The sequence below is a fragment of the Manacus vitellinus genome, unplaced genomic scaffold (genome assembly GCF_001715985.3).
Source record: "Manacus vitellinus isolate BGI_N305 unplaced genomic scaffold, ASM171598v3 scaffold_28_pilon, whole genome shotgun sequence".
NCBI lineage: Eukaryota > Metazoa > Chordata > Aves > Passeriformes > Pipridae > Manacus > Manacus vitellinus.
This window is the reverse complement of record NW_021940122.1, coordinates 9,565,312-9,590,279: the sequence shown is the minus strand read 5'-3', so window position 1 is coordinate 9,590,279 and position 24,968 is coordinate 9,565,312. Positions and strand designations below refer to the sequence as shown.

Below are 24,968 nucleotides of genomic sequence, written 5' to 3'. Positions count from 1 at the left end.
GGAACTGAGCAGCGTGCTCTACTTCCTGGGTGAACTAAGGGTAACCCCAATGACTGTGGGAACTTGGTAGATCCTCAGAGACAGAGACTGCAGAAGATCTGCAGGAACCTGCAGAGAGGAGGAGGACCCTGTCCCTGCCCAGCTAGTGACTAGTCTGCTTTGTAGGCAGCTGACAGGTAAGAGGAAATTATTCTGTAGTAATAGCTCTGGGACAAATGCCAACTTGCCTCTGAGAGAGGAGGTTAAAGGTTATTTATGTGATTAACACAAAATCTAATTTAGGGCACTTTATGTTCACAAGGCAGTTCAAGGAGTGCCAGGACTGACTTAAACACTGATGTAGCATTCCTGGAAGAAAGAGAGTAAGTGCCAGTCTTATTTGAAACATAATTGGATTTGCAGCAAATACATTCCAAAAAGCACAATGAAACAACCAATGCTATAAGTATACTTAACTACCTGATCAAATCAGAGTTATTAAAAGTTAAAAGTTTTTAGTGTTATGTTGTTTTTGTTTTGGTTTTTTAAAATTTTCAAAAGATTTATTGAAGTCTTTTGAAGCACTCTAGTCTAAGTTAACCTGTCTCTCTCTCTCTTTCTCCACAGCCCCCAATCCCTCAACTCTTCTTTGATGAGATCTGTACAAGAAAAAGATGCAGGTAACTTCCCCTCAGAGCCCTGCTGAGCTTTACAGGGCAAGAGCTCCTAAAAGGATCAAACATAAAAACGCCTAAACCCAGCAAAATCGTATTGGTCCTGTGTTGAAAGAGGCTGACTAGTGTATTATAAGCATATACAAAATGAGAAAAGAATGAGAAGTAGTTTGGCTCTTCTTAGAAAGAGTTTCTTTCAAAGATTTTTTTTTTTTTTAATAAAAGCAGCTTACTCTTATCTGCAAAGCCAGGGCAACATTGGTCAAAGTGGCAGCTATGTTCAGCACTGCCTTTCTTTGTGGAGATACCAAAAGGCAGGACTGGAATTGCTTTAGCCTGGTGTTAACTTCCATTTTGTCCTCATTTAAAGCACTGTCATATTATGGGGTAGTTCCGACAAGAGAAGATGACTGCTGCAAAGGATGAGTTTTATTTTTAGTTAAAGACAGTGGCAGATGGTTCCCTCAGCGCAGCCGGCGGGCTGAAGATCTGGTGATGGGAGTTGTTTTGGTGGGGGTTTCTTCCTCTCTTAATTCTGCCGATAGCTCTAAAGAGAGTAAAATGTGTCAATAACCAGCACTCCACTGCCTTGAACAGAGAAATCTCCAGGCAACCTCCACAGTGCTCTGAAGCCCACTACCAAAGGAACATCCCTGTTGGGCCAAATCTCTAGTTCTTCTCCCCTTTCACCTTTCAAGGGCACATGCAGGATGCCTTACCATCCTCAGAGCTGTTCTCCTCGTCACTGGAGAAGGTGATCACAGGTTTTTTGTGTGGACGGCGCTTTTGGGCACGCTTCTGTTTTCGGAGGGTGGAAGGCTGGGGTGTGACAAAATCTTCATCATCCCTGTTGACTGGGCTCAGGGGCTGGCGGCACGAACCTGTCAAGAAAAAGGGGAAAAAAAGAGAAAGGTAGCAGCCATTCTCTCTGGAAGGGTAAGGAAAAACCCCTAGGTGTCTCTGCTGGACTGCAGGATCACAGGGAAGGCTGCAGCCTCACAAAAAGAACATACTTCTTATTGTTTTCTGCTTGGCTGGCACTGACACTGGAATTTGACTGCCTTCCTGGCACATCTCTGTTGAATCCAGCCCTCGGTTATGGGAGGCAGACAGCTTCTGCTCCAGCTCTTCAGCTAGAGCCTGATGGAGATGTAAAACAGTGCAGGGGGGGGAAAAAGAGAAGGTGAAGGGAGATAAATATTACATCCATACCAGAATTGCCATCAAGTTAAATAAATAAATTGGTAAATTGTTAGGGATGAGTAGTAGTCTGTTTAAAGCTGCAGGGTTTTCCAATCAATATATGTAAAAAGCAATTGCTTTTCTGGCCTGGACACTTGTCCCATATCCTTACTTTAGCCTCAGGTTTGACACCTGCTCTGCGGAATCGAGCCAGCACAGTTTGGAAACAACTGTAGACAGCTGGATCTTGGAGCTTATCTGCAAAGCAGTCAAAGTTGTCCTGCAGCTTGTGAAGGCCCCGTTCCGAGACTGGAAGCAGAGTAAGGCAGTGGGACAGATCCCGGTACTGACGCTCCGTTCTGAGAAAGACAAAGATTGCCATTAGCTCTTACAAAAAGGGGGGTGTGAGGGTGAGCACATCTCACCTAGAGCTACAGCATTTCCTGCAGGTGCTTCTGCCTCGCAGAACATGAGATTCAGGTTGTTGTGTTACAGGTCAGTGACAAGGTGCTGTGCCATACCACACACAACCACCACTGTATGCCAAAGACACTGATTTAGTGTCTGTCAGAAAAACATGAAGGCTCCACTGCTGAAGAACACAGTCACTTGTTTAGAAAGTATCAGAAGTTATTGCTGACTAGGAAGAAAAGACTCAGTGAGGTCAGGACTCCTCTTGAAGGGCCTTATTTCAACTAGAAAAAAACTAATAAAAAAACCCTGGCTGCTCATTTTTGCATGTTTGAGACGATCTCAAGCAGAAGCTGTATTTGATGTTCTCTCCCCCTCTCTTTGCTGGCCAGAAAAGGACATAAAGAAGGTCATATTCATTAAGTTATGAAGTCAACAAATAACAACTGCTGTATCAAAGGACTACCTTCAAATTCCAGCAAAAGTTATAGGGAAAAAAAACAAAGGGAAAGAAAAATAAATGCACAAACTATTAATGTAGCTCACCGTGATGGAATGGGAGGGGAAAAAACTGAGGCCAAAGGCCCTATTATTAATATATACTAAGCAGAGGGCCTGAAGTCTGTCTGCATCTGCTCTGTAAGAATGCTCTGCTAAAACCTAAACAGATGGAGAATAAAGCTGCAGCATCCAGGTATTTACATCTTTAAAGTCTGTATGATACTTGGCAAGTTGCTACATTTGGAACACCAGAAATGCTGAGGAGGGTGATAGCTTATCTTCTCTGATAAGCTCCTGTTTTAACCTGGAGAGAGCCTTGCTTTGGCATCACCACTAGTGTTCATCAGGCTGATCATCTTTGTGGTACAGAAATATCAGGACATTTTACTAAAGGCTAGACACAACTCACACAAAGATGGTTATTTACAATGTTGTGTGAAGAGCTCACCAGTGTTCCTGGGAGGCAACCTGGGAGAGAGGGACCACTCTCCACTCCAATTCAGGAAACAAAATCCAAATCTTTTGGGAAATATGCAACTCCCTGAAGCAGCTGAGCAGGTCACATGCCCAGGCACTGTGTACAAATGGCCAAGATAAGCAGACACAGCTTAAACCTCAAGGGCAAAGCCACAACAATGGGGAAGAAAAACCACAGGAATGGAGGAAGGCAGGGTGCACCAAAGCCAGTGGAAGTTAAAATGAAAATATCATTGGAAGTACATGACAGGGAGGCAGATAAATTTGTTACCTTTCTTCTTGGGGAAAAAAAAAAAAAAGAAAAGTGTACACCTGGGTTACAGCTTGGGGAACAGGCAAAAAGAAGCAAAAACCTCTAAAACCTACAAAGCAAAATGATATCCCAGATTCATGGGGTAGGCCTTGCACTGTAATCAGCACAAGGAGCAATGCATACATGTCTTCCAGACAGAGCAGAGCAAAAGCCTAAGTGAAGCCCTTGAATAACATAATTAAAAAAACCCACCCAAAACAGAGTCCCAGGCATAGAGTTAGTACTGAGCAGCCCATGCACATAGAACAAGGACAGGCCTTTATCAACTGTCATAGCTGAGATGACTGCTGGGGAGATCCCAACTTCTTAGTTGAACACACTGATTTCCTAGCTGAGCTACAAGGGAATAGCCTGTGGAGAAGGACCACAAAGATACGTAAAACCCGCATGTGGGATGTCCCCTTGCTCAGCTGTAATGCAGATCTAAACTGTCACAAAACTTTTTTCCTTAAGAAAGGAGGGAAGAGGGGCCAATCACTGCCTTAATTTATACACATTTATTCATGTATTTTTAGGAGGAAGGTAGTTAAAAAAACAACTGGGACCTAATCCAGGTTATGTCAGCATTTGTCACTTTGCTACATGAAGATTATGATGGGAACCTGTAACAACTATCACTATACAACAATATAACAACTATACAAGCTTGTTTCCTCTAACAATTCCTAAGAAACAAAAGTGCTTGTCAGGAAAATTAAGATTACAACCCAACCTGGCAGTCCGGAATCGCTGACAAAGTTTCTCCACCAAGCTCTCTGTCTGTTTGTCTTTTGTAATATATGAGAAGAGATGTCTGCAAGGGAAAAAAAAATGGCAAAGTTGAGAGCCCAGAGAGGAAACCTCATTTCAGGTAGGAGGGGTGCTGAAAAGGCAGCAGTGCTGACTTCCTTCTGTCCAGTTTTAAGAGCAGGCAACACTTTCAGATGATCTCCTCACTTCACAAGTTGCACTGACAGACTAGTATGTTTGAGAAGCAGACCTTGAGAGTAGCAGTGTGGCATGCAGTATTTTTCCCCCCCTTCAAAACCATTCTTGTGACTTTTTCATTATTAATTTGCTGAAAGCATGTTGTATTTTGGATCAATGCAAAAGTGAGCATTACTTGGCACTAAAATGGGAACAAAGCCTAACAGAAGTTAAATGCTAACGTAATCCCATTTTTTCTTAGTTTCTTGAGGAATAGAGAGATCTGGAATTTCACACAGTTAAGTACTTGTGCATTTTGCACTATGTCCTCATAGAAATCACTGAATAACTTCTATTTATTAAGAAGGTCCTGCTGTCCTCCATTTTTCTTGTACCAACATTTCTGTTAACTTAAGCTCAGTCAGGTTGCCACTGGCCTTGATATAATTGCTCTAAAGCACCTCCGTGTTCAGTCTTTGTTATGTCTTCAGCATTCACACCAAGCTATTTTTCCAAGATACAGAACACAGACAGCATTCTCAAGAGTCCTCCCTTTGCAGTTGTTCCAGCATCAATTCATCATTAACTTAAGTGACCAGAACTGTGGTAGCACTCCAGGCAAGGTCTGACCAGCACTACCAATGCTTCCCTATACCAGAAAAAAACTTGACTGCTAAAGCAGGAAGTGGAATGTATCTCTAACTTGAGCCATAGCTTTACAGAAGACATTAAACAACATTTAAACATTCAACTTCATGCTTATTATGCTAGTTTTCATCTCAGTTATTATCACTGTAACTCTCTCACTCTTCAAGTTAGTCCTTTAACGCTGACGGTTCCCCCACTCCCCCTATCTTTTTTACATGTCCTATTCTCTGGTTTGGCAAGTATCCCTGGAGTATAAGGCACTGCTTCATTCCTAGCTTGTGCTTATGTCCACCATGGTTTCCAAGTTAAACCAGATCCTCTTCACTTTGGAAGGATTTCATATAGTGCTACACGGGGAGATAGTTCAGTTTCAACTACTATTCCCTTTTTTCCCCATTTAAAGGATATCATGTGGTGTGATAACTGATGATCAGGTCTTCTTGAAAATCATTTAGGCTAATTTGATACCTGTCTACTTTGTTAAATCAATACTTTCTTTTCTCTCATTTGCCAGATACATTCTCTCCCTGTATGTTGCTGGAAGTCAGAGAAGTCCATCTATAGTTTTCTTAACCCCACTAATCACACTTTAATGTGAGTGCTACACTTATTATTCTCTAAGTCCGTGGTAACACCTCCAGTTTGAACTTTATTAAAAATGGTACTGAAAATTCCAAAATTACTTGGGGTTTTTCTGCATGCTGTCTCTTGTCTCTCTATGATGCTTTGCTTCGACTTCAGACATTAACTTCCACTTCTACAAGTGCTGTCAGGAGCCACATATGCTGTATTTCCCAGTATTTCACATTACCGTCCTTAATGAAAGCTGAAGCAAAATATCCATCTACTTTTGCTGCCATAAATTATTTTCAGTCTCAAATTCAGCCTCAGTAATAGGCTTTTCTGTGTCTTGCAGTTCCTACCTGTCCAAAATCCCACCCCTCTGGATTCTCACAGATAGAAAGGCTAGTTGAAAAATCATGGGAGATTTTATTGTTCTTCTCTTCAGCGATAGCAATACTTTTGTCCAATACTCCCCTCTGTAATCCACAGGGATTCAAGCAACTCAGAAAACCCGCCACGTGGTTAAGTTTCAGACATGAGTGGTAAATATGTGTACTTTACTAATAAAGACATTATTTGTGTTATCTATGAGCAACCAATAACCTCAGATTGAAATATTCCAATGTCTCTATACTATACAGTAAGGCTTTCTTAAAAAAACCCACAAAAAACCACAAAGCACCAAAAAAACCACAAAGCACTCAAACCTGTAGTTATAGTTACTATAACTACAGCTTTACTAAAACTGCTTACAAAAATCCATTAGGCCACCAACATGACAAATGCAGTAGTCTTCAAAACCTGTTGTGTTCTCCCAGTGTTGCATATCCATATTCCCATGCATAAAATCAACTATTTTCCTTTTCTAGAGGGAAAGTAATTTTGAGTTAGTGGTAACTCTCTGTAGAGTCTCCTCTCACCCCCAACTATGTGGCTTTAAAATCAATTCCCTTCAGCATGAATCCATTTCAAATACAGACTGAAAAAGTCAGATCAAGGAGAACAACTGAAATAGCACTTTGCATATGTCACTGTAGTTTTTCTTCCCTGGATCTGGCACCCTCTTTGCATAAACATAGTCCTGGTCCTAAGAGATTTATTTAGCTGCAGAATACCTCATAATAGTGTGGAAGGATTCCTCCTCTATGCCGCAGTCAGGTTTGGAGAGATGACTGATTATGTCTGGAAGCAGGTTATAGATGGCATTACCCTGTGCAGAACACAAGTTTCTATATGAGGTACAGAATTATAAAGGATAACTTGAGTCAAGCCAATTAAGCTGCTCATTTAAAATTACTTCCTTTTTCCCCATCCCAAATCTACTGTCAGAAAACACCAGCTTTTTGAAACGAGCTGTACACAGCCAGCCAAACCTTTCTGGAATGCTTGACTGAAGGTAAGGGGGAAAAAAACCAGCCAACCAACAAGCTGTAACTGCAACCCAGCTCTGCTCTTTGGCAGACTTGGATGCAGTTTCTTTGCTTTCCAACCTTGTCAGAACCCAATGAAAAAAGCTTCCTGATAAAAGAAACAGCATTTCAGCTCAAGGAACTGCTTCCCATCTTGCCTGAAAAGGTCCAGTCCATATTCACTTTCCCACTGCTTCTACACAGTTTTGTCATACACACTGAAGAGATAGCAAGTCAGCACAGTCAGGTGGCTGGCTCTGCTTTAATGGAGCAAATGAAGACAGAAAAGCCCCAGTGTCACTGCAGTCTCTCAGGCAGTAAATGTCAAACTCTGAAGGGCCCATGTGAGGCTACACTTTGAATGAACAGGGGGTAACCTGTACTGTTCTAACCTGCTTGGGCTAAAACTGCTTCACTTTAAGTATCTCAATGTCACACAGCCAAGAACAACTTGGAAAGGTTTCAGAGAAGGTGCCTGAGCCATAAGGTCAGGGAACTCTGCTGTAAGGCCTAAAGGTAAGCTGCAGAAAACTGTTCCAAACCCTGTTGTATGCATACACAAGAAAGCAAAGGGACAAGACACTGTTTTGGAGCCTGCTTTCCAGCGTGAATGGATGAGACCAAATTTTTAGCAACATCAGGCAAAACTTGTATTGCAAAGTTTCTTTTAGCTACTCTTATTTGGGCAACACAGAGGGACAGACAGCTGCTCTACACCACTAACACACCTCTCCAGGACCCATGTCATTCATTGATCCAGCCTCCAACAGCCCTTCCCTGCTCTTGTGAAATAAGGTCCCTGATCATCCACTTGCCTTGTTGGAGAGTTCGCCAAAAAAGTTCTGAGCCACTTCCATGACTGCCTCGTCTGGGTCTATCAGCAGAGCTGCCATTTCGCTCACTTGGCCCTTCACCTTCACCATGTCTTTGAGGATGAGGTGAGTCATCACGAGTCCAGCTGTCTGCCTCACACTTGGGCAGGGGTCCTGCAACCTGACAGAAACAAAGAGTTACTGCAGGAAGCAGCGGAGTGAGCGTCTCTAAGTTACTGATACTCCTGACAGCCTATTCCATAGCCAGGCCTGTTGTCTTCCTGCACTATCTTCAAATTTGGTTTCCTGGGTCATTCTCGCCTTCTGGAGGTCCAGTGTAACCCTTCCACAGAGTTTTCATCACCTGTCCTCTCCCAGCGATGAGTGTAGCATTACCTGGCATAGAGATGTGATGTCCATGGCTCCACCAGGTTGGGGAAGTGGATGGCCAGATCTCCTGCTGCAATAATGAGGTTGGATCTCACACCAGGCAGGGTGGACTTCTCCATCATCGTGAACAGCAGACGCAAGTGAGAGTCACAGAACTCAGAGCTGACAAGACAGAGTACAGGAAAGAAGGGATAGATACCAAAATTCCATCTCTCACAGAGCAGAGAAGAAAAAACAGTTAAAGAAAAAAGTAATTTATGAACACTCTTCTGTGTTTGTTCTTTCTTTGGAAAAGGAGTTACAACATTTGCTTATGCTTAATACTAGGAAAGCTGGGAAAAGAACTCTGGCATGGCTCAGTGGTACCTGATCATGCAGAGTTTGCCAAGAGTTAGGGCTGCAGCAGCTGACAGTGCTGAATCGCTGTAGAGTCCAGGGTTGTTGCAGATCTTGAGCACCAGTGGAACAAAGGCAGAGAACAGGTGCTTCCCTAGAGAGTGGGGTTAAAGAGTTAAGAGGGTTAAAGAGTGAGTATAAGAGCACTGTTTGTGTATCCTGCTTTATAAACAATTACTCAATTTATCCCAGAACTGCTGCAAACTACAGTAACTGGTTGACTCACTTTCACCACAAACAACCACCTCCAGAGAGGCAGAGCAAAGAAACAGCGTGGAAACTGACACCAGGCCAAAATGACTTCCCTTCTGAAGAAAACAGCCTTCCTCCTTCAGGATACCCACCATACCTGTTCTTTCACACAGGCAGACAGAGCCAGTGCTCCTTGGTGGCAGCCACACTTACCATCTAAAAGTTCTGTCTCACAAATACTGTGGATGAACTCAGCCTCAGTGTCATCAGCCGTGGCTGTCACAAGGCCCAGCTCCTCCTCCATAGTGGTCTCGTTTCCTGTGGCCTGTGCAGAAAGGAAGACTGTAAAAAAGATGTCAGGCAACAATAACCTCTTCCTTCAATAACCTCTTCCTTCACAAAGTTCTCTTCTCTAAAGTGTGAGGTATATGCATATTACCAGCCGCACAACTAGAATGGAGAACAACTGATGGAGATTTTATAACCCACTTTTCCCCCAAGAACTCAATGAAGTTGTGAAGGGTAGTCCAGGATTTGCCAGCCCACATGCCACAGAACACTAACCACAGAATCACATAGTGAGGTTGAAAGGGACCACAGTGGGTCATCTGGTCCAACCTCCCTGCTCAAGCAGGATCATCCTAGAGCACATCGCACAGGATTGCAGCCAGACGGTTCTGGAATATCTCCAGCGAGGGAGGCTCCACAACTCTCTGGGTAAACTGTACCAATGCTCAGTCACCCGCACAGTAAAGTTCTTCCGCACGTTTAGATGGAACTTCCTGTGTATCAGTTCCTGCCCATTGCCTCTTCCTAGTGGTTGGCACCACCAAGAAGAGTCTGGCTTCATCCTCTTGACACCCTCGCCTCAGACACTTATACACATGGATAAGGTCCCCTCTCAGTCTTGAGGCTGAAGAGGCCCAGCTCCCTCAGCCTTTCCTCATAAGAGAGATGCTCCAGGTCCTTAATCATCTTTGTTGCCCATTGCTGGACCTGCTCCAGGAGCTCCATGTCTTTCTTTTACTGAGGAGTCCAGAATGTAAAGAAAGCTTAAGCTACCAATGCTACTAAGATGAGACAGACTTAGGACACATCTGGCATCAATGTGGGAGTCCTGTACAACTTGAGGGACATTCAAATCCTAAATGCAAGAAATTCAAAGCAGCCTTTAAATTGCTGGTCTCATGAGCAAGATTATGGGAAACCTTATAATAGCAAGGCAAAAGTAACATAAGGGAAGAAAAGAGACATGGGTGTTGCAGTGGGGACCAAATCTGTATCCAATTGCCGCTTCTTGGAAAATCTCATAGTAACCTCCTCCTGTGTGGAAAATGGTAGTGACACGGATAAGCAGGTGGATGAGGAAATGAACTACAGAGTTCTCTGGGCATAGCAGGAAGCATCTAATAGAGACTGGATACCTAGGGACATACAACATTTTTCTCTATTCTTACCCAGGAAAGTCAGCCTCATTACACTCTGGAAAATGTTCCAAGGTAGACCTAACCAAACGGGGCATTTCTATCACATAGATCCTGTTAAGAAGGCTCCTGTTAAGCCTTCATCATTACACCTAAGAGAGGACTAGACTCTCAAGTTTCTGGATCAGGGTTCCAGAACCCAGGGAACAAATGGGTGTTCTTCACCACCAGCAGCAATTGCAAAAGACTGCACTGGTAAAAAAAGAGGTGATGAGTGAAAAGGAAATGTTTACCTAAAACAGGAAGTATGGCCAGGACTTCATTCCCTCCCCTCTGCCTCTCCAAAACCCAAGACCAATGTGAGAGTTTTATTGAATAGGGTCACTCAAGGACTTCAGCTCTCCCTGTCAATCCTGACCAACATCTGTTTGTTTCTACTCCCAAAGCACACATTACCTTGGACCTTGTGCAACCTTAGTAGTGCATTCTCCAGAAGTCAGCTGTAGCTGGGACACTACAAGAGCTGCTCATAGGAAAAAACCCTTGGTTCTCACCTGGGATCTCCGCTTTTTGCTGCTGTCAGAATGCTTCTTGGTCTTCTCCTCTTTGAGGATGCGGCGTCTGCGTATCTCTGCACTCACTGACACTTCCAAATGTGCCACCTGCTGCATTGCCACTTGTCCCACGAGGGACACCAGGTGCATCAACATGAACGTGGGGAGACTGGCAGCACCACCAGAGTCTCTGCTGGGAGAATTCCCTGGATCTGAAGGAGAAAAATTACTACAGTTCAGTGTTTATCTAGACCTCTTTCCCATTAGTTACTGCCAAGTCTCACTGTATAGTCCATCCCCACGCTCCACAGACTTCTTCACAGCACTTGCACCCTTCCATGCCAGCACCTCCACTAGCCCCTCAGCTCTATTCTCCTGCAGTCACTCTAGGCCACACGATTTTAGCACTGGAAACTATAGTTACAGATATCCTTCGTCAGCTTTTTTTCTCACCAGAGTTCTGCTCATCAGCCTCCTGCAGCTTCTCCAGAGCTTGCTGACTGCACACTTGCAGGATGTGAGCACATATCTCCTCTGGCCCTTCTGCCAGCTGGTAGATGAGCATCACTGCTGCATCCATGAAGGGGATCCAGTGAGTACTTGGCTGGGCAAAGCCTGAAGAGAAGAGGGAGCAATGTACCACATATACCAGTGACAACACAGGCAGCCCAACCTCATCTCCTCTAAACCTACTGCTAACTTGAGCTCACCTTTACTCACAGCCTCACTCAGGCAACCAAAGAGCATGTGATTCTGTGGCAGTCGAAAAGGTGCACTGTTCTTCTTTGCTGGCTGCAGAGAGAACAGATGAGTTACTCATGTAAGAACAGCATGTGAGATTCCCCCCGTGCCCTTCCCAGTACTTAATCTTGCTGTGTGCACAATGCTAATCAAACCCATGCTAGGCCTGTGACAGGGACACCCAGTACTGCTCTGCAACTAAACATACAGCAGGGACATTACTGTCACTTTTGAAGGCATGGTGACAGCAGTGGGTGGATTTAAAGCTTGGCCAAATAATGATCCCAGGCCAACCCAGACAGTTTCACTATTTCACCTTAAATCAAAATAACTCTTCAAATCTCAAAAGGATTCTTTTAAAATCTGATTTTATTGATTCTTTCTCCACAACAAATGAAGAAGGAAACCTTTAGAGCATCTTCAGAGTCATCAACAGTAAGCCAACTAGAAAACCCTTGCCTAGGGGTACTCCAGAACCACAAAGTTTTGTTTAAAACCAAAATACATCAGAAGAAATAACAGAGGATAAGTCTGGATCCAAGACCATCTCACATTAGGCTGTTGCATATACACTGTATCACTCCCATCACATTTTAGGTTGGGCATAAGGTAACCTTGAGAACTACTAAACCAACAGTGACAGTAGCCAAGCTGTCCCAGCACATCTGTATCCGCCTGATGAAGATATACATGACCAAAACAGAGGGTTTACCAGCTTTCAGTAGCTGGAAACAAAAATTCTCAATTCACCACAATCTGTCCTCTGTACTGAATTTCTGGTCAGGAGGGTGGGGGGGGAGAGAGGAAGAGCTACTACAGTCGGTCAAGTATTTTTAGTTCTGTCCCTTCTCACATACAAACTTAGCTGCAGACTTCAGTCAACTTAAAACTGAATTACATCCAATTACAGAACATTAATTCACATTAATTCATGAAGTTCCTGCAGCAACATCCCCAGTAGAAGGGGCAAACACAGAATGACGGTGCTGTGTGAAGGAGGGTTGCTTTTATGATAGAACTCCTGAACCAAAATGCCCCAAATGCTTGAGTCAAAAAAAACAAAGAGAGGTTTTTTTTTCCCCCAAGTGCATTAAAAAAAAAATTATAAATTGTTTCCCAGGCAAAGAAGCCATCAATCATCATGTTGTTCTAAGTACAATATGGACAGGTTTGAAAACCTTTCATGTTTTATATTCTGCTGTACAGCTGACAACTCCTGAATATCAATTAATAGGGAGGGCAAAAGAATCACACCACCAGAAAACATTAGCAGAGGAGAGGGCTTCATGGTTGAGAAAACACAAATCAGTTTAGAATTGGGAGTCTGAAGAAGAGAATTGAAAGGAAAACATATTTTCTTGTGCACTGAACTCTTTACTAATTGAATTCAGCCTGTTGCCTAATGAAAATTCTTTTATTACATGTTCACTGATGTGTGCTAAGCTTTCCAGACAGTGCTGCTGAATGGTCTCAACCTGCTTAATTTCAAAATCTGTAAAAATTTAATTACTTCTCTCTCCTCTCAATACAAACCATTTCCCCCCCTTCTTTGTTTCTGGATGACCTCAAGAACAAACCAAGAGTCTCACCTTAGGGTCACCACCAAGTTTGGAGATAACATTGCATACTTCTTGAGCCAGGCGATAGTCTTCACACGCCTTCTCAGACAACCCTACTGTTATCAAGATGTCCAGGTTGCTACCTATGATCTCTGGCTTCCCTCTGTGGGATGGAAGGGATGGGGGTATTACACAAGGTGCTGCCGAAAGTTTACAGAAGTATGGATAGCCAAGATAAATACTCCTTTGTGCCTTCTGGAAAAAAATAAAACCCATCCAATGGATCAAGATATAGCTACAGGAAGAGCAAACAATATTCCTCAAAAGCCAGTGTAATCCATACTCTGCTAAGAGATGTAGTTCTCCAAAGTGATCAACACTGGGCAGAGCGTCTTTACAAAGGAAGAGGATTTTTGACTCTTCTTCCTTATCAGAAAAGAGCAAAACTTATAAGGGTAAGACAAAGAAAAATGTTGCAAACTAGAAAAGAGCCCAAGAGCTCAGGATTGGTGACCCGTGCCATTTCCTCCCCTACTGTGGGAAACAAAATAAAACAATAACATCATCCAACCCTCCCCCCCCCAAAAAACCCACACCCACCCATTTCTGCTTGTGAAAGATCATCATTATGCAGGCCTATTTTTGACTGATGAAGAACTGAGGTAGGGACAGTGAGAAGCAATCAGCAGGTAAGTTGAATGCCAAAGGGTTACTGGGCTGGGAAACTGAGGAAATGAAAACCTTATAGTGCAGATACATTCTTTTTGCTCCCAGAAAGCGAAACAAATTCATTTCCCTTCATGCTAAAAGCTCCAGAGATCTCTACTCAGCAGCTTCTCACTGTTCTTATTCAAACACAGACAAAGCTGCAGAGCTGTGACACAGTAAACTCTGAGAAGGGATGGACATTCAGAGCACAAGGAAAATAATGTCATACTCATTCAGAGGCTGTGCTGGTGAGACCCAGCACAACTATGTTTAGTTCTAGGCTTCATTACCCCATGATAGGGTTACTATTTTTGAAGTTACAAAACAAAAGAGTCAGCTGATGCAGCAGCCACAGTTCTTCAATAAAAATCGACTGCCTGTACATCCTCCCACTCACAGGATTCGACCTGACCCCAGGCTCACCGTGCCATCATCCCCAGCAGCATCACAGCAGCACGTTGTTCTAGTGATGAGCACTGAGATTTTTCTGTGAACTGCTCCCAAAGCAGCTGGATCACAGCAGGCTTTATTTCATCTTTCTGCACAAACTCTGAGATCTGGAAAAGAAATGCAATTAAAAAACTAGGGAGAGGCAGAGGAGGATGGACCTCAAACCAAAGACAGTAACTGCAGTGACTACCATTTTAACATAAAAGACATCTAGAATAACAAATACAATCCAAACCCAGGCAAGGCAGATACTCACTATTTCTTCTAAGCACTGTATTGTTCCTAGCGATGCATCCACCACAATGAGAGAGAGAGAATGCACCAGGCTCTGGGCCTTGGCCCTTTGAAAGGGGAAAAGAAATTAAAGGTAAAGAAAAAGCTACTGTCACAATTACTATCCTATTAGAGAGCTGAAAACACCTATTAGGTAACAGAGTTAATCCCTGGGAACAGGAAAACTTTCCCCACCACAGGCTTGAGTATTCCTAGCCACCCAGCTCAAGTGCCAATGAGCATGACATGGGCTCAAAAGTCCATTGCCTTGTGCACTGATGCTCCTCCTGGTGCTCAAAGACCCAGCCAGAGGCACCCAGCAGCCACTTCCCAGTTTACTCTCAACCACAAGTCAAAGTACGATTCCCTAGACCATAAGACAGTGAAAATTTCTCTATGAACAATTAAGGCCAGAGCTCAAACTGCAGGGGAGTTGTCTCAAGGCAATACTGTCAAGAAGAAATAAGAAGCAGTGGGTGCTTTATATTGCCCTGAGGTACAAGTGAGGGTGAGGTATGGTGCATCTCACCAGAGATCACACTTAACAATTACTGTATGTGTATCCAACAGGATTTACAAGTGGGCAAGTGCTAAAAAAATGGGCAAGTGCCAGAGTAGAGAAGAGACACAGCTCTTCTCCAGTACAAAAGAAACAAGCCTGCAAGTGGTACCCAGCTCCCACTCTCAAATCCTCAAAAAGAATAAACAAAGAGTGTTTAACATCCTCTCATCTAACACACATAGAAATTTGTTATAAAAAGATTTAAGATCATTTTGACTGAAATACAAATAGAATTCTGTGTGAAAGCACCCAAATGATAATAACAACTAACCTTCAATAGTGTGAAGAATAAAGAAATGGTGTATTATTGAAAAACCAAGGACACAACAAGGACAGCAAGACCCCCAGCAAACCCTGAGGAATGTATTGTGTACATCAGAAGCAGAGTGCCTACACTCAGATAAGGCCACAGGATGCATGACTTGCCAGCAAAAAAACTTGAGCTCTGGTAACAAATATAGCTCCAACTTCAGACAATACTGTATACCATTCCTCTTATTATCCCAAGAGGATGAGCAAACTACAGTTATAAGAAGCTCAAAATGGGGAAACAGACACTGGCCAACAACTTTGCCCACAGAGGGTGAAGTATACAAGATTCTTGGACACGGGATGACTCTGTAACAGCAGTTGACTCCCAAAGGGTTGAAACAGCCATTCAAAAAAACTAGTTAATTGTTGCCAATCAAGAACCCTTCTGGCAAGGGAAACACTCACAATTGACACCCCTTAGAGTTTTGCTGCATGAATTTCCCATACACGAACACTACCACAATCCAAGAGCAGAAGCTCAGCACTATGTCCTGCACGAAGGCTGGGATACCCAGATATATAACCTTATGTTTCAGCTCAGCATGAAGCATGGCAGCTTTTAGTTCTCTTCCTGTCCACACCCCATTCCTAACAGCAGAAAGGGGGGGGGGAAAGATGAAATAAAAAATGAAACCAACCCATAACATCTTCTGCTTACAAAGGCCCGTACCTCTCGGAATCCTCGCTGGGGCTCAGATAGAGCTGCCTGTAGGCGTTCAGCACGGCCTCCTTAATGCCAGGCTCCTTTGACCATATGAGAGGGAGCATCCTGCGGACTCCAAGCAGTGCCTGGGGCACACCAAACTGTGAGACCGTCACAAAGAACTCAATGGCTTCCTGCACCACTGCAGAGGGAACAGTTGCATTAGTGCAGTTCTTTCCCAATTCCCACTAGAGAGGCCATTCAAACAAATTCACAGGGGTACTGCTCTCACAGCAAACTCTACAAGCATCTAAAGATCACTGCTAATGTCTGCAGAGGGCTCAAGTCAGAATGGGATCTCTAGCACACAGACATAGGAAAAAAAAAATCTCATGGTTGCAGCAGATAACAGTTGAATACAAGTCCCAGGGCAATACTATAACCAGATTAACTAAGCTATTGATGTACAAATGGGCTCTGGAATAATGCATTTGGTTCCAGCTTGACTACTCCTGAAATATACTGCCCAGTTCCTGCTCATAAGACAAGAAAAAACATTAAGTAAGCCAGCATTCCCGAGAGAGCCAAGGTAGCTGTACAGAGAAGCTGTACAACAAACAGTTCATAGTCTGACCTCTGGTTAAGTAGGAGCTTTTACCAGTATAAGCCCCAATTTCCAAATCTGAATTAAGTACATCTATGAGAAAAGCTGGTATGCTTTCCCTGCCTCCAGTCAAACCAGAAGGTATAAATTTGCAACAGAAAAAAATTTAAATCTTCAAATATTAAATCTTTAATTACAAAAAGCTAAATCTGAGCACACACATCCCTTAGTACCAGCCCCTCATCCAGCAGTGTACTGTCTCCAAATGGAGACAATGTCTCAAAACATCTCCACTGTCCAGACACTGAATTTGCCTTCCTGACACTGCATCACAGGACAACAGGGAGATGGAAAGTTAGTAGAGTCTGCACAGCCAGAAAAAAAACCCCACAACCAAGACCCAGGTGTTTAAGTGTCAGGTAGGGGCACTCTCTTGACCTTGAACTTCAAATGACCTGTAAAGACACTGAACTCAGGAGTTCATTTTTGTGTGTGCAAATAGCTAGATATCAAACCTTGCTGGAGAAGCCCACATGCTTATCACAAGTAACATGTGAGTTCTTAACACAGTTGAAGCCTCAGAAGTGTTTCCATGAAGCCAGGGCGCTGTTGCACCAGACCCATCTTATCCCAGATCTGTGCAAGTGGACATGCTGGAGAGGATGGGAGAGGGAATTGTGCCCCTCTGTACCTCAGCTCCCTTGGAAATGCCAATTCATGATAAACATTTCAAAAAAAGTCTAAATGGTTACAGTAGTTCTAATTTTAAATATGAACAGCTGAATTAACTCAAAACACCCTTCACTACAGCACTGAAGAGAACCAGGCCATAGCTCATGTTTAGCCATAAAATAAAGTTTGAGGAAAGGTGAGGTGGATGAGATCAGCTGCTTAGTTCCCCTCTTGTGGCCAGTGTAACCCCTGAAGCTCTATCAGGGCACTGAGCATGTAACAAAGCCCAGCTTCACTGGCCATGCTTATTCTGGGAGAACCTCAGCCAGGATGATGAACATACATCCTTCCCCACAGGAGGGAGAACAGCTTCCACAAGTGAAGGCATTTTGGTCACCTGACTGGTGACCAATAAAATGGTTCAAAACCATTTTATTTCAAATGTTTTCAAAAACTTTTTTTTAAAATATTTTAAAAACACTTCCAACTTTGATATTTAAAAAACGGATTCCTAAAGAGCCCATTCATGCCCTATTCAGCCCCTTCCTGACACTCATTTAGATAGTGACTGCTTTTCCAATATCCTGGAAGTGCCTGTGACACCTGCTCAGCAAAGAGCAGCTCCTCCAATCTTTTCCCCTTCTCCTGGAGCTCCATCACTACAACATCTCTCCAGCAAGGGGAGAGACCTGGAAATGCTGAATGAGAAAAAAAACGCCCCATGGTTATTTCACGTACCTGAGACAGAGTTTTCATACATCAGCTTGCTGATCAGGTTCAGAGCTTCTGTGATTTTCACTGAGAAGTTGTAAGCATCTTGCAGGTATTGCACCAACGTCTCCTGTTTGGCCAGCTCTGTTTGAGACTGCTCTTCCTGTACAACTTCTTTGGTCTTATGACTACTGTTGTCATTTGGAGGATCCTCACTGTTCTCTCCTGGGCATGAACCTGCACAGCACACTTGTTTGTAAATAATATTGAAGACACAAGAGGAATAGGCACGGTTCAGGACATTTTAACCCTTCTCCCCCCACCACATAGTGACACCTTCCACGAGCCACGATACAGAAGTCCAAATTCTGCCATCAGATCTGACTACAAAATCTCAGCATGCTCTAGGGCAAGTTCCAGTACTACAATGAGATGCTCCACAGACATGCCAGCTTAATATACGGATGTAGAAAGGCCCAGTCCAATTGGTGTAAACTCCATTAAAATCCTGAAGGGGTTAATCTGAACTTGACAGCTCCCCAAAGATAGATGAGGCACTAAAAGAGAAACAGGGCAGAGTAGGGAGAAGGCAAACACTACTACTCACTAGCAAAGTTTGTGCAAGTGTGGAAAGTTGACAAGAAGATTTTTAGACATTAGACTTCTGATAGAAATGTGGTCAAGGGGATTGGCTAAGTAACCTTATGCTGAAACAAATACCAAACAAAGCACATGAAGTCTTGCAAATACACCCAGAGGCTCAAGCCCCAGATAAACAAGACTTTGCTTGAACCAGATACTTGGTCAAGGCTAAGGGTAAGTGTTATGTGCCACCACCTGTTCAGGAAGCAGAACTCCTAAATAATTCACACAGGACAGAAAGTGTGAGTGGGTAACATGGCTTCACTCCCCTCAGCAGATATTACATGAGGTAAAGCATCAGAAATGCACTTCTACTGGGAACATGGAACTGTTCTGACCAGAAATGAAGTAAGACCAACGTGATCCAGCCAAAACTAGATGAGTAAATGATCCACAGATGGTGCAACTCTATAAGCTGTCAAATGCACATAGAATGAGCCCCAGAGATCAGAAGGAGCGACAAGGCATTCCAGAGGGTTTTGGTCTAGTTCTGGCATCATCTTGGACTTAAGAAACAGACAAAATGATCTGAAATAGTTACCTGTGAAAAGTCTCTTCAGAACATCCAGGATTGTTGCCTCCTCATTTTCCTCCATGAGGCTACTGAAGGGTTCCTTCCCCTGGAAGCGACACAGGGCCTTCTGTGTAAGGCGGGCTGCACTCCTGGACAATGACATTGCCCAAGAGAAGAATATTAGCAACCCACCAGGGCAGAACACAAGGGAAACCATCCAACTTTGCCGTGAACACCAGGGAAAGCAGCTCCTACCAGCATCTTGTGCTGGGTGGCCATGTCAATCTCTTCCTACAGAGTAATGTTACTGGAAATCATCCCTCCGCCCTGGAGCTCAAACCTTTCTTGAACAGAGAACATCCCTGGTGGAATAAACACTCTTACACCGCAGAGCCTTCTTACTTGTAATTCAGCCTCCTCAGCAGCCCAGTGATTTGCTCCACTGCACTCTCCACTGTTTCCTCAACTTCCAGCATCTCCTCTTCCCTTTCCTGCAGTGGTTGAAAGAGCTGCTGTGTGGCAGCCCTAACTTCTGGCAGCATCGCTTCCCACTCTTCCTCTGGGGTGATCACTGGAGCTACTTATAAAACAGAAGGAATGAAGAACTCAAAGACTCGGGTGACACCTTAAACAGGGAGAAAAACTCACCTGGAACTTAGGAATTCTACTTCCCCCACTCCCTCCTTCAGCAGGCACTATTTCCATTGCTGACCCCACCCAGACTACAGTAAGAGTAAGACAAGAACTCTGGTATTAACAAAGAAACCACTGAAGGTAAAAAAAAAAAAAAAAAGCCATCATTTGTTTAGCCTTGGACTTGCTGCTGCCTACAAATCATGTTTAAATTAATATCAGACCAAAATTACAGCTCAAGCAGTCCTTTGGTGGTTGAAAATGGAAACCTGGGAAGGTGTTCATAGGTATTTTCAGTTCTTACCCTGAAAATAGGATATTAGTTACATGGACTGTTGATCTAGATCAACATCACTATGATCCCTTTGTAACACCACTATAAGAAAACCTGTTCTGAGTTTAATCCCAGTTATCTGATCTCACAATCTCACACAGCTAAGATCAGAGACAAAAGCCATCCCACCCGGGAGCAAATTTAAAATGAGGAAAAGTAAATTCTGGACTGCCCTGGAAAGGGAAAAGATGAAGAAAGGAAATTACCTGCTGTGGATCTGACACGGTCCCTCATTTCTTGCAGTTTCTGCACTTCTTTCTTCAGTGGCTTGTCCAAGTCAGCACAGCTTAGCTGAAGATGCCACAAAGAGAAGAAGAAATATGTTACTTATCCTTTTTTTTTCTGAAATGCCAGACTTCTCCTTTCTCTTCCACTCCCTGCTTTAGTTGTCAATCCCCATAGATAACCCTGTTTTGGGAAACTGGAATAGCAGACGTTGGCCCCAATCCTAGAACAGGAACTGCTGCAAATTGCAAGTCTAAGGCTCAGAAACTCGGAAGGAGGTGTGGCTAAACAGAGAGCTGCAGCTCCATGCAGACTATTCTAAAAAATAATTCTGATCCTAAGGAAAGAAACCCCACAGTGGATTCAAACAAAACTGCTGCAGGTTTTCACCTCGATCAAATACATCCCTCCTGGCCTTCAGTAAAGCTACCAGTTACACCAAGAGAGAGAAGACCCTGAGACTACAAGATCTGAACCTGGGAAAACAAGAAAGCTCCCATCTGCATAGTCAAAAAGCTACGCTGTCCCTCCCACAAGACACAGAAAGGCTGCTCCCCAGGCTATAGCACACTGCAGATATTTGGCCTGCAAACAGACATACAGCATATCCATCACACTAATCAGAATTACCTTGCAGGAGAAGGGGTTGTTGGACAAAAATGCGGCCAGGAGCTGGATTGCATTTTTAACTACTATGACAGATTTGTCATTGAGACGTCCAACAGCCAGTGATACCACAGACTGGAAATGAGTCAAAGGCAGGGCCTAGCACACAGTGAGAGCACAAAGTTATCAGAGGCTTAGAGACTTGGGAAAAGTTATTTTACTGAAGATGTATTCATGTATTAAATGGCACAGATTATAGATTTACAGAAAAGTCTAGGTCTGAAAGGATCTCTGGTATCTTCTGGTCCAGCCTCCACTGAAAGCAAGGACTTTGGTTATACAGGGTCCTGTTGAGTCTAGTCTTAGCATATCTAGCAAGGGTGATGTTCTCCCATACTAGTGTCCAAAAAGAGGCTGCATGCTGTGCTCTTTCTTCTAGTTTGTCCCAGTAATGAAGAGCACCATTTAATTTCTGCCCCCAGTTCCCTCACCCCTAGATGTTCGGTCTCGTGTCAAAAAGGAACTGCAAACACCAGACTACACGGGGACAATACCTTTCTCTGTTAAAACTTTAGTCTCTGCAAACAAAAAGCAGGGTGGCAGAAATTCCTTCAGAAAACACAACAGGGGGAAGGGATGACTGAGGCAACACCTTTTCCCCAGCACAGACTTACCTTGCACTGAACGATTCGAGTGAAAAGCTGCAGCGCGCGGCTGCGCACGAAGCTATGGACGTCACACACGTGGGCCTGCAGCATGCTCAGGAACTTGTCCCGAGTGCCACGGGCAGCTTCCTCCAGCTGGTCACCATTCAGCACCTGCATCAGTGCTTCTGCCATAGCTGCCAGAATGGCATTTCGCATCATGTAACTCTGCAAAGAGTAGAGCTGTTGAACCAGGAACAGCCAAAAGACATGACTTGATATGGCAAGGGATGGCCCAGAGTTTGGGTCTTCCAAGTCCCAGGCTCCAGCCTTAAGTGAGTTTTTTTTATTATGGACATTATATTAAACTTGAACATAGCTGTGCCTGCAAGACAGAGTAACCTCTCCTATGCAGACAGGCCAAGGGAGTTGGTGTTGTTCAGACTGGAGAAGAGAAGGTTCCAGGGAGACCTTACAGCACCTTCAAGTTCCTAAAGGGACTACAAGAAAGCTGGAGAGGGACTTTTTACAAGGGCAAGTAGTGATAGGACAAGGGGGAATGGCTCCAAACTGAAAGAGAGTAGGTTTAGATTGGATATTGGGAAGCAGTTCTTTACTGTGAGGGTGGTGAAATACTGGAACAGGTTGCCCAGAGAAGCTGTGAATGCCCAGTCCCCAGAAGCATTCGAGGTCAGGTTGGATGGAACTTTGAGCAACCTGGTCTAGTGGAAGATGTCCCTGCCCAGGGCAGGAGGGTTGGAACTAGATGACTTTTACGGTCCCTTTCAACACAAACCAATCTACGATTCTAATCCAACCCTGCCATCCAGCTAGGTCCACAGAGGCAAAGAACTGACATAAGAAACACTGAAGAGAAGGTAACACAGTGACAAACTTGTTAAGTACTGAAGACCAAGAGACAACAGCTGGGAGCTCAGACCAGTAAGCAGTCTCTCTTTCTCTGACATCCAATCGTGACTACCACGCAGAAGATGTCATGGTTTGTGTTTCCTTTGCAGCATTTAGGTAAGGGAAGAACCTATTACAAAGGGCAGGTTTTGGCTACCTGAGCTCTGCGAAAGAGATTCTGTTTTCAGACAGAAAAACTGGATAGGAGCACCTCTGCCACTTGACTTCTCTGGACAGGTAACAACGCAGAAACATACCTCCCCATCCAAGTGGTGCAGGAGAACACTCATGTTGGATAGCACCAGAGCTGGAATCTCTCCAGCCAGTTCAGTTACAAAGGTAGAATAACCCTTGACTCCAGAAGCCTCACGAGCCAAATCCTGTGGACATTTCTGTCCAATTTCCCTGCAAAGAAAGATGAAAAAAGGAATGGGGTGCCTTAAGTTGCTAGGGGTAGAAGGACAAGTGTCAAGGTATTTCTCTCACCTTAGCAATTCACCCACCAGGCTTTTCAGACCATACTCTTTAGCCCAGAGGCTCACGGCCTGTGCAAACACAGGGGCTACATGTTCAAAGTGCTGCAGCATCTGCGTGATCTTCAGCGTGGCACCTTTCACACGAGACAAGGAAGAAAGAGGTCAGGGAAAGTGATTGGGAATGGTTTCAGGAAGAAGGCAGAAGAGCAGGAACTCACTGAACATTTGACCACAGTGAATCAGAGCTCCAGCAAGCAGATGTGTCACAGCCTCCCGTGTGGCACGATACTTCTGAAGACCGATACTTGGATTCTCCAGGATACGGTAGCAGCTTCCCATCATTAAGCTAAAGCCACAGAAGACAGACAGCAAACCTATCACAACTAGAACCAGTATCATTCTACCACACCACACTAGGCAAACGTTTCTATCAAACCAAACAGATTCTCCAATATCTTCTAAAAATTAGCAAGCAACATCTGAATTTTTGAGGAAACAAAGTGGTTCCTATACACATTAATTTTGCCTCAAGCTGGTTTCCTCAGTTTCCCAATGATCTGCACCCTCCAGATGACTGTAATGCCACCTCATTGGTCGATTTAACATTTAATCCTCCCTTCCAGAGAACCAGTCAGTCATCCCACCTTTACATCTGCTCCATCCCATACCTGACAAATTCTTCTTCCACCGATAAACCACCCCAAAGCTGATGGAGATCCAGCTGCAGCACCTGCGTAAGCAGCTGTAAGACTGGCTCCCTCTCCTCTTCCCAGAAGGATCCAGAAGTCTTGGCATGGTTCTTCTTGTTCTAGAAAGGAGATTAGACAATGTGATAACACCAGCAGCTTGATAACAGAAAAAAAATAAATCACCAACCTTCTTCCCTCGAAAATAAACGTCTGTTAATTCTACAGCATTAGGAGACGCACAGTGATATGCACAACATCACAGAATCACACTGGACTTTCCCAAATTCTTCTCTCTCAGTTCAAGCTGCCCCACTGTCCAGCACAGGTCACAGCTGGCACCCACGGGCACCTGGACCGAGGCCAGCACTGGTGTCTCCTGTGATCTAAGGACATACCTGCATCCGCTGCCTTCCTCTCTTCCCACAGAAACAAACCCATGAGAAAATACTGGCACACTAAGTACCAGTTAGACAATGAAGAGCAAAACAAAAAGGCCTGAGCATCTGAGTCCCTGCTGAGGTTTAGACACAATTCTCCATTTGTTTTCCACATGCAGTTTCACAGAAACACCAGCCCTCCACCTTATGCACTGCTTTTACTGGCATCAGGCTTAAATAAACCCAGCTATAACATCTCATAGATGTTCATCAAGCTTAAAAATTTTTCTGACTTTTATCATCTTGTTTTTCTCCCAGTCCCCTCACCTACCTTCCCACCAGGATCTGCCTCTGACAAACTGTTCTTGAGGGTTTCCATTTCAAAGGCATCCACCAGGGAAGTCAGCAAGTAGCAGTTCATCTTAAGAGCATTGAGGTGAGCAGCACGGTCTGCATGGCTCAGCCCAGTGTCACTCAGGATGCCAGGAAGTTCATTGGAATGATGGGACACCACTGAAGAGAGGCAGAAAGTCATGAGCACTCCTTCCCAGGCCCCTCAGCCATTCTCTCTTTTGGAGGATTAGAGCAGTCATCAGATTACCAAAGATGTGTGCTCACATCTCAACAGCTGTAACACGGGCTGCCCCCTGCAACCCAAACCTCGGACACGCTGTCTTATCCTATCCCCGCAGCCCTTTTTCAGCTCAGAGAAACACTCACTCTGAGCTGATGCATCCTGAAAATGTATTTTCCAGAGATGTGGGCTGAAGGATTTTCTGTTGGTCTGCCCTTACAGCGAACATGCAGAGCTCAGCATCATCCACCAAGATTACAGACCCGTATGATAGGAGT

General features: G+C 44.1%; 1 protein-coding gene and 1 non-coding gene across 3 annotated transcripts; both read right to left on the bottom strand.

Annotated features, from left to right (window-relative positions):
* Positions 1-1,067: 1,067 nt before the first annotated feature.
* NCAPD2 (non-SMC condensin I complex subunit D2) lies at positions 1,068-24,673 on the bottom strand. Of its 2 annotated transcripts, none has more exons than XM_029960697.1 (28): positions 24,448-24,673; positions 23,719-23,858; positions 23,269-23,396; positions 23,061-23,184; positions 22,832-22,979; positions 21,696-21,893; positions 21,046-21,180; positions 20,397-20,481; positions 19,626-19,803; positions 19,251-19,372; positions 18,095-18,304; positions 16,108-16,282; positions 14,547-14,631; positions 14,264-14,397; positions 13,163-13,295; positions 11,543-11,624; positions 11,286-11,447; positions 10,833-11,044; positions 9,068-9,179; positions 8,633-8,756; positions 8,273-8,428; positions 7,880-8,057; positions 6,771-6,865; positions 4,250-4,330; positions 2,008-2,194; positions 1,667-1,793; positions 1,373-1,534; positions 1,068-1,200 (listed from the first exon to the last, which is right to left on the bottom strand). In XM_029960697.1, the coding sequence occupies exons 1-28, from the start codon at positions 24,649-24,651 to the stop codon at positions 1,118-1,120; spliced, it is 3,960 nt and encodes a 1,319-aa protein (XP_029816557.1). In that variant the 5' UTR covers positions 24,652-24,673; the 3' UTR covers positions 1,068-1,117. The 2 variants fall into 2 exon arrangements, with proteins under 2 accessions (XP_029816557.1, XP_029816558.1); XM_029960698.1 differs by having other exon boundaries at positions 19,626-19,800.
* Positions 24,674-24,707: 34 nt separating this feature from the next.
* On the bottom strand, positions 24,708-24,968 carry LOC112841151. The gene has a single exon (XR_003212776.2). It is a non-coding gene; the product is annotated as a small nucleolar RNA U85 (small nucleolar RNA).

Excerpts from the sequence above, each read along its gene's own strand:
- NCAPD2 (XM_029960697.1), bottom strand. The coding sequence starts at position 24,651 with ATGACTTTCTGCCTCTCTTCAGTGGTGTCCCATCATTCCAATGAACTT. Across the intron at positions 19,373-19,625 it reads CTGAGGAGGCTGAATTACAA|GAGTGCAGCCCGCCTTACAC; the intron begins GTAAGAAGGCTC and ends GTCATTGTCCAG. Across the intron at positions 8,429-8,632 it reads GGCAAACTCTGCATGATCAG|CTCTGAGTTCTGTGACTCTC; the intron begins GTACCACTGAGC and ends CTGTCTTGTCAG.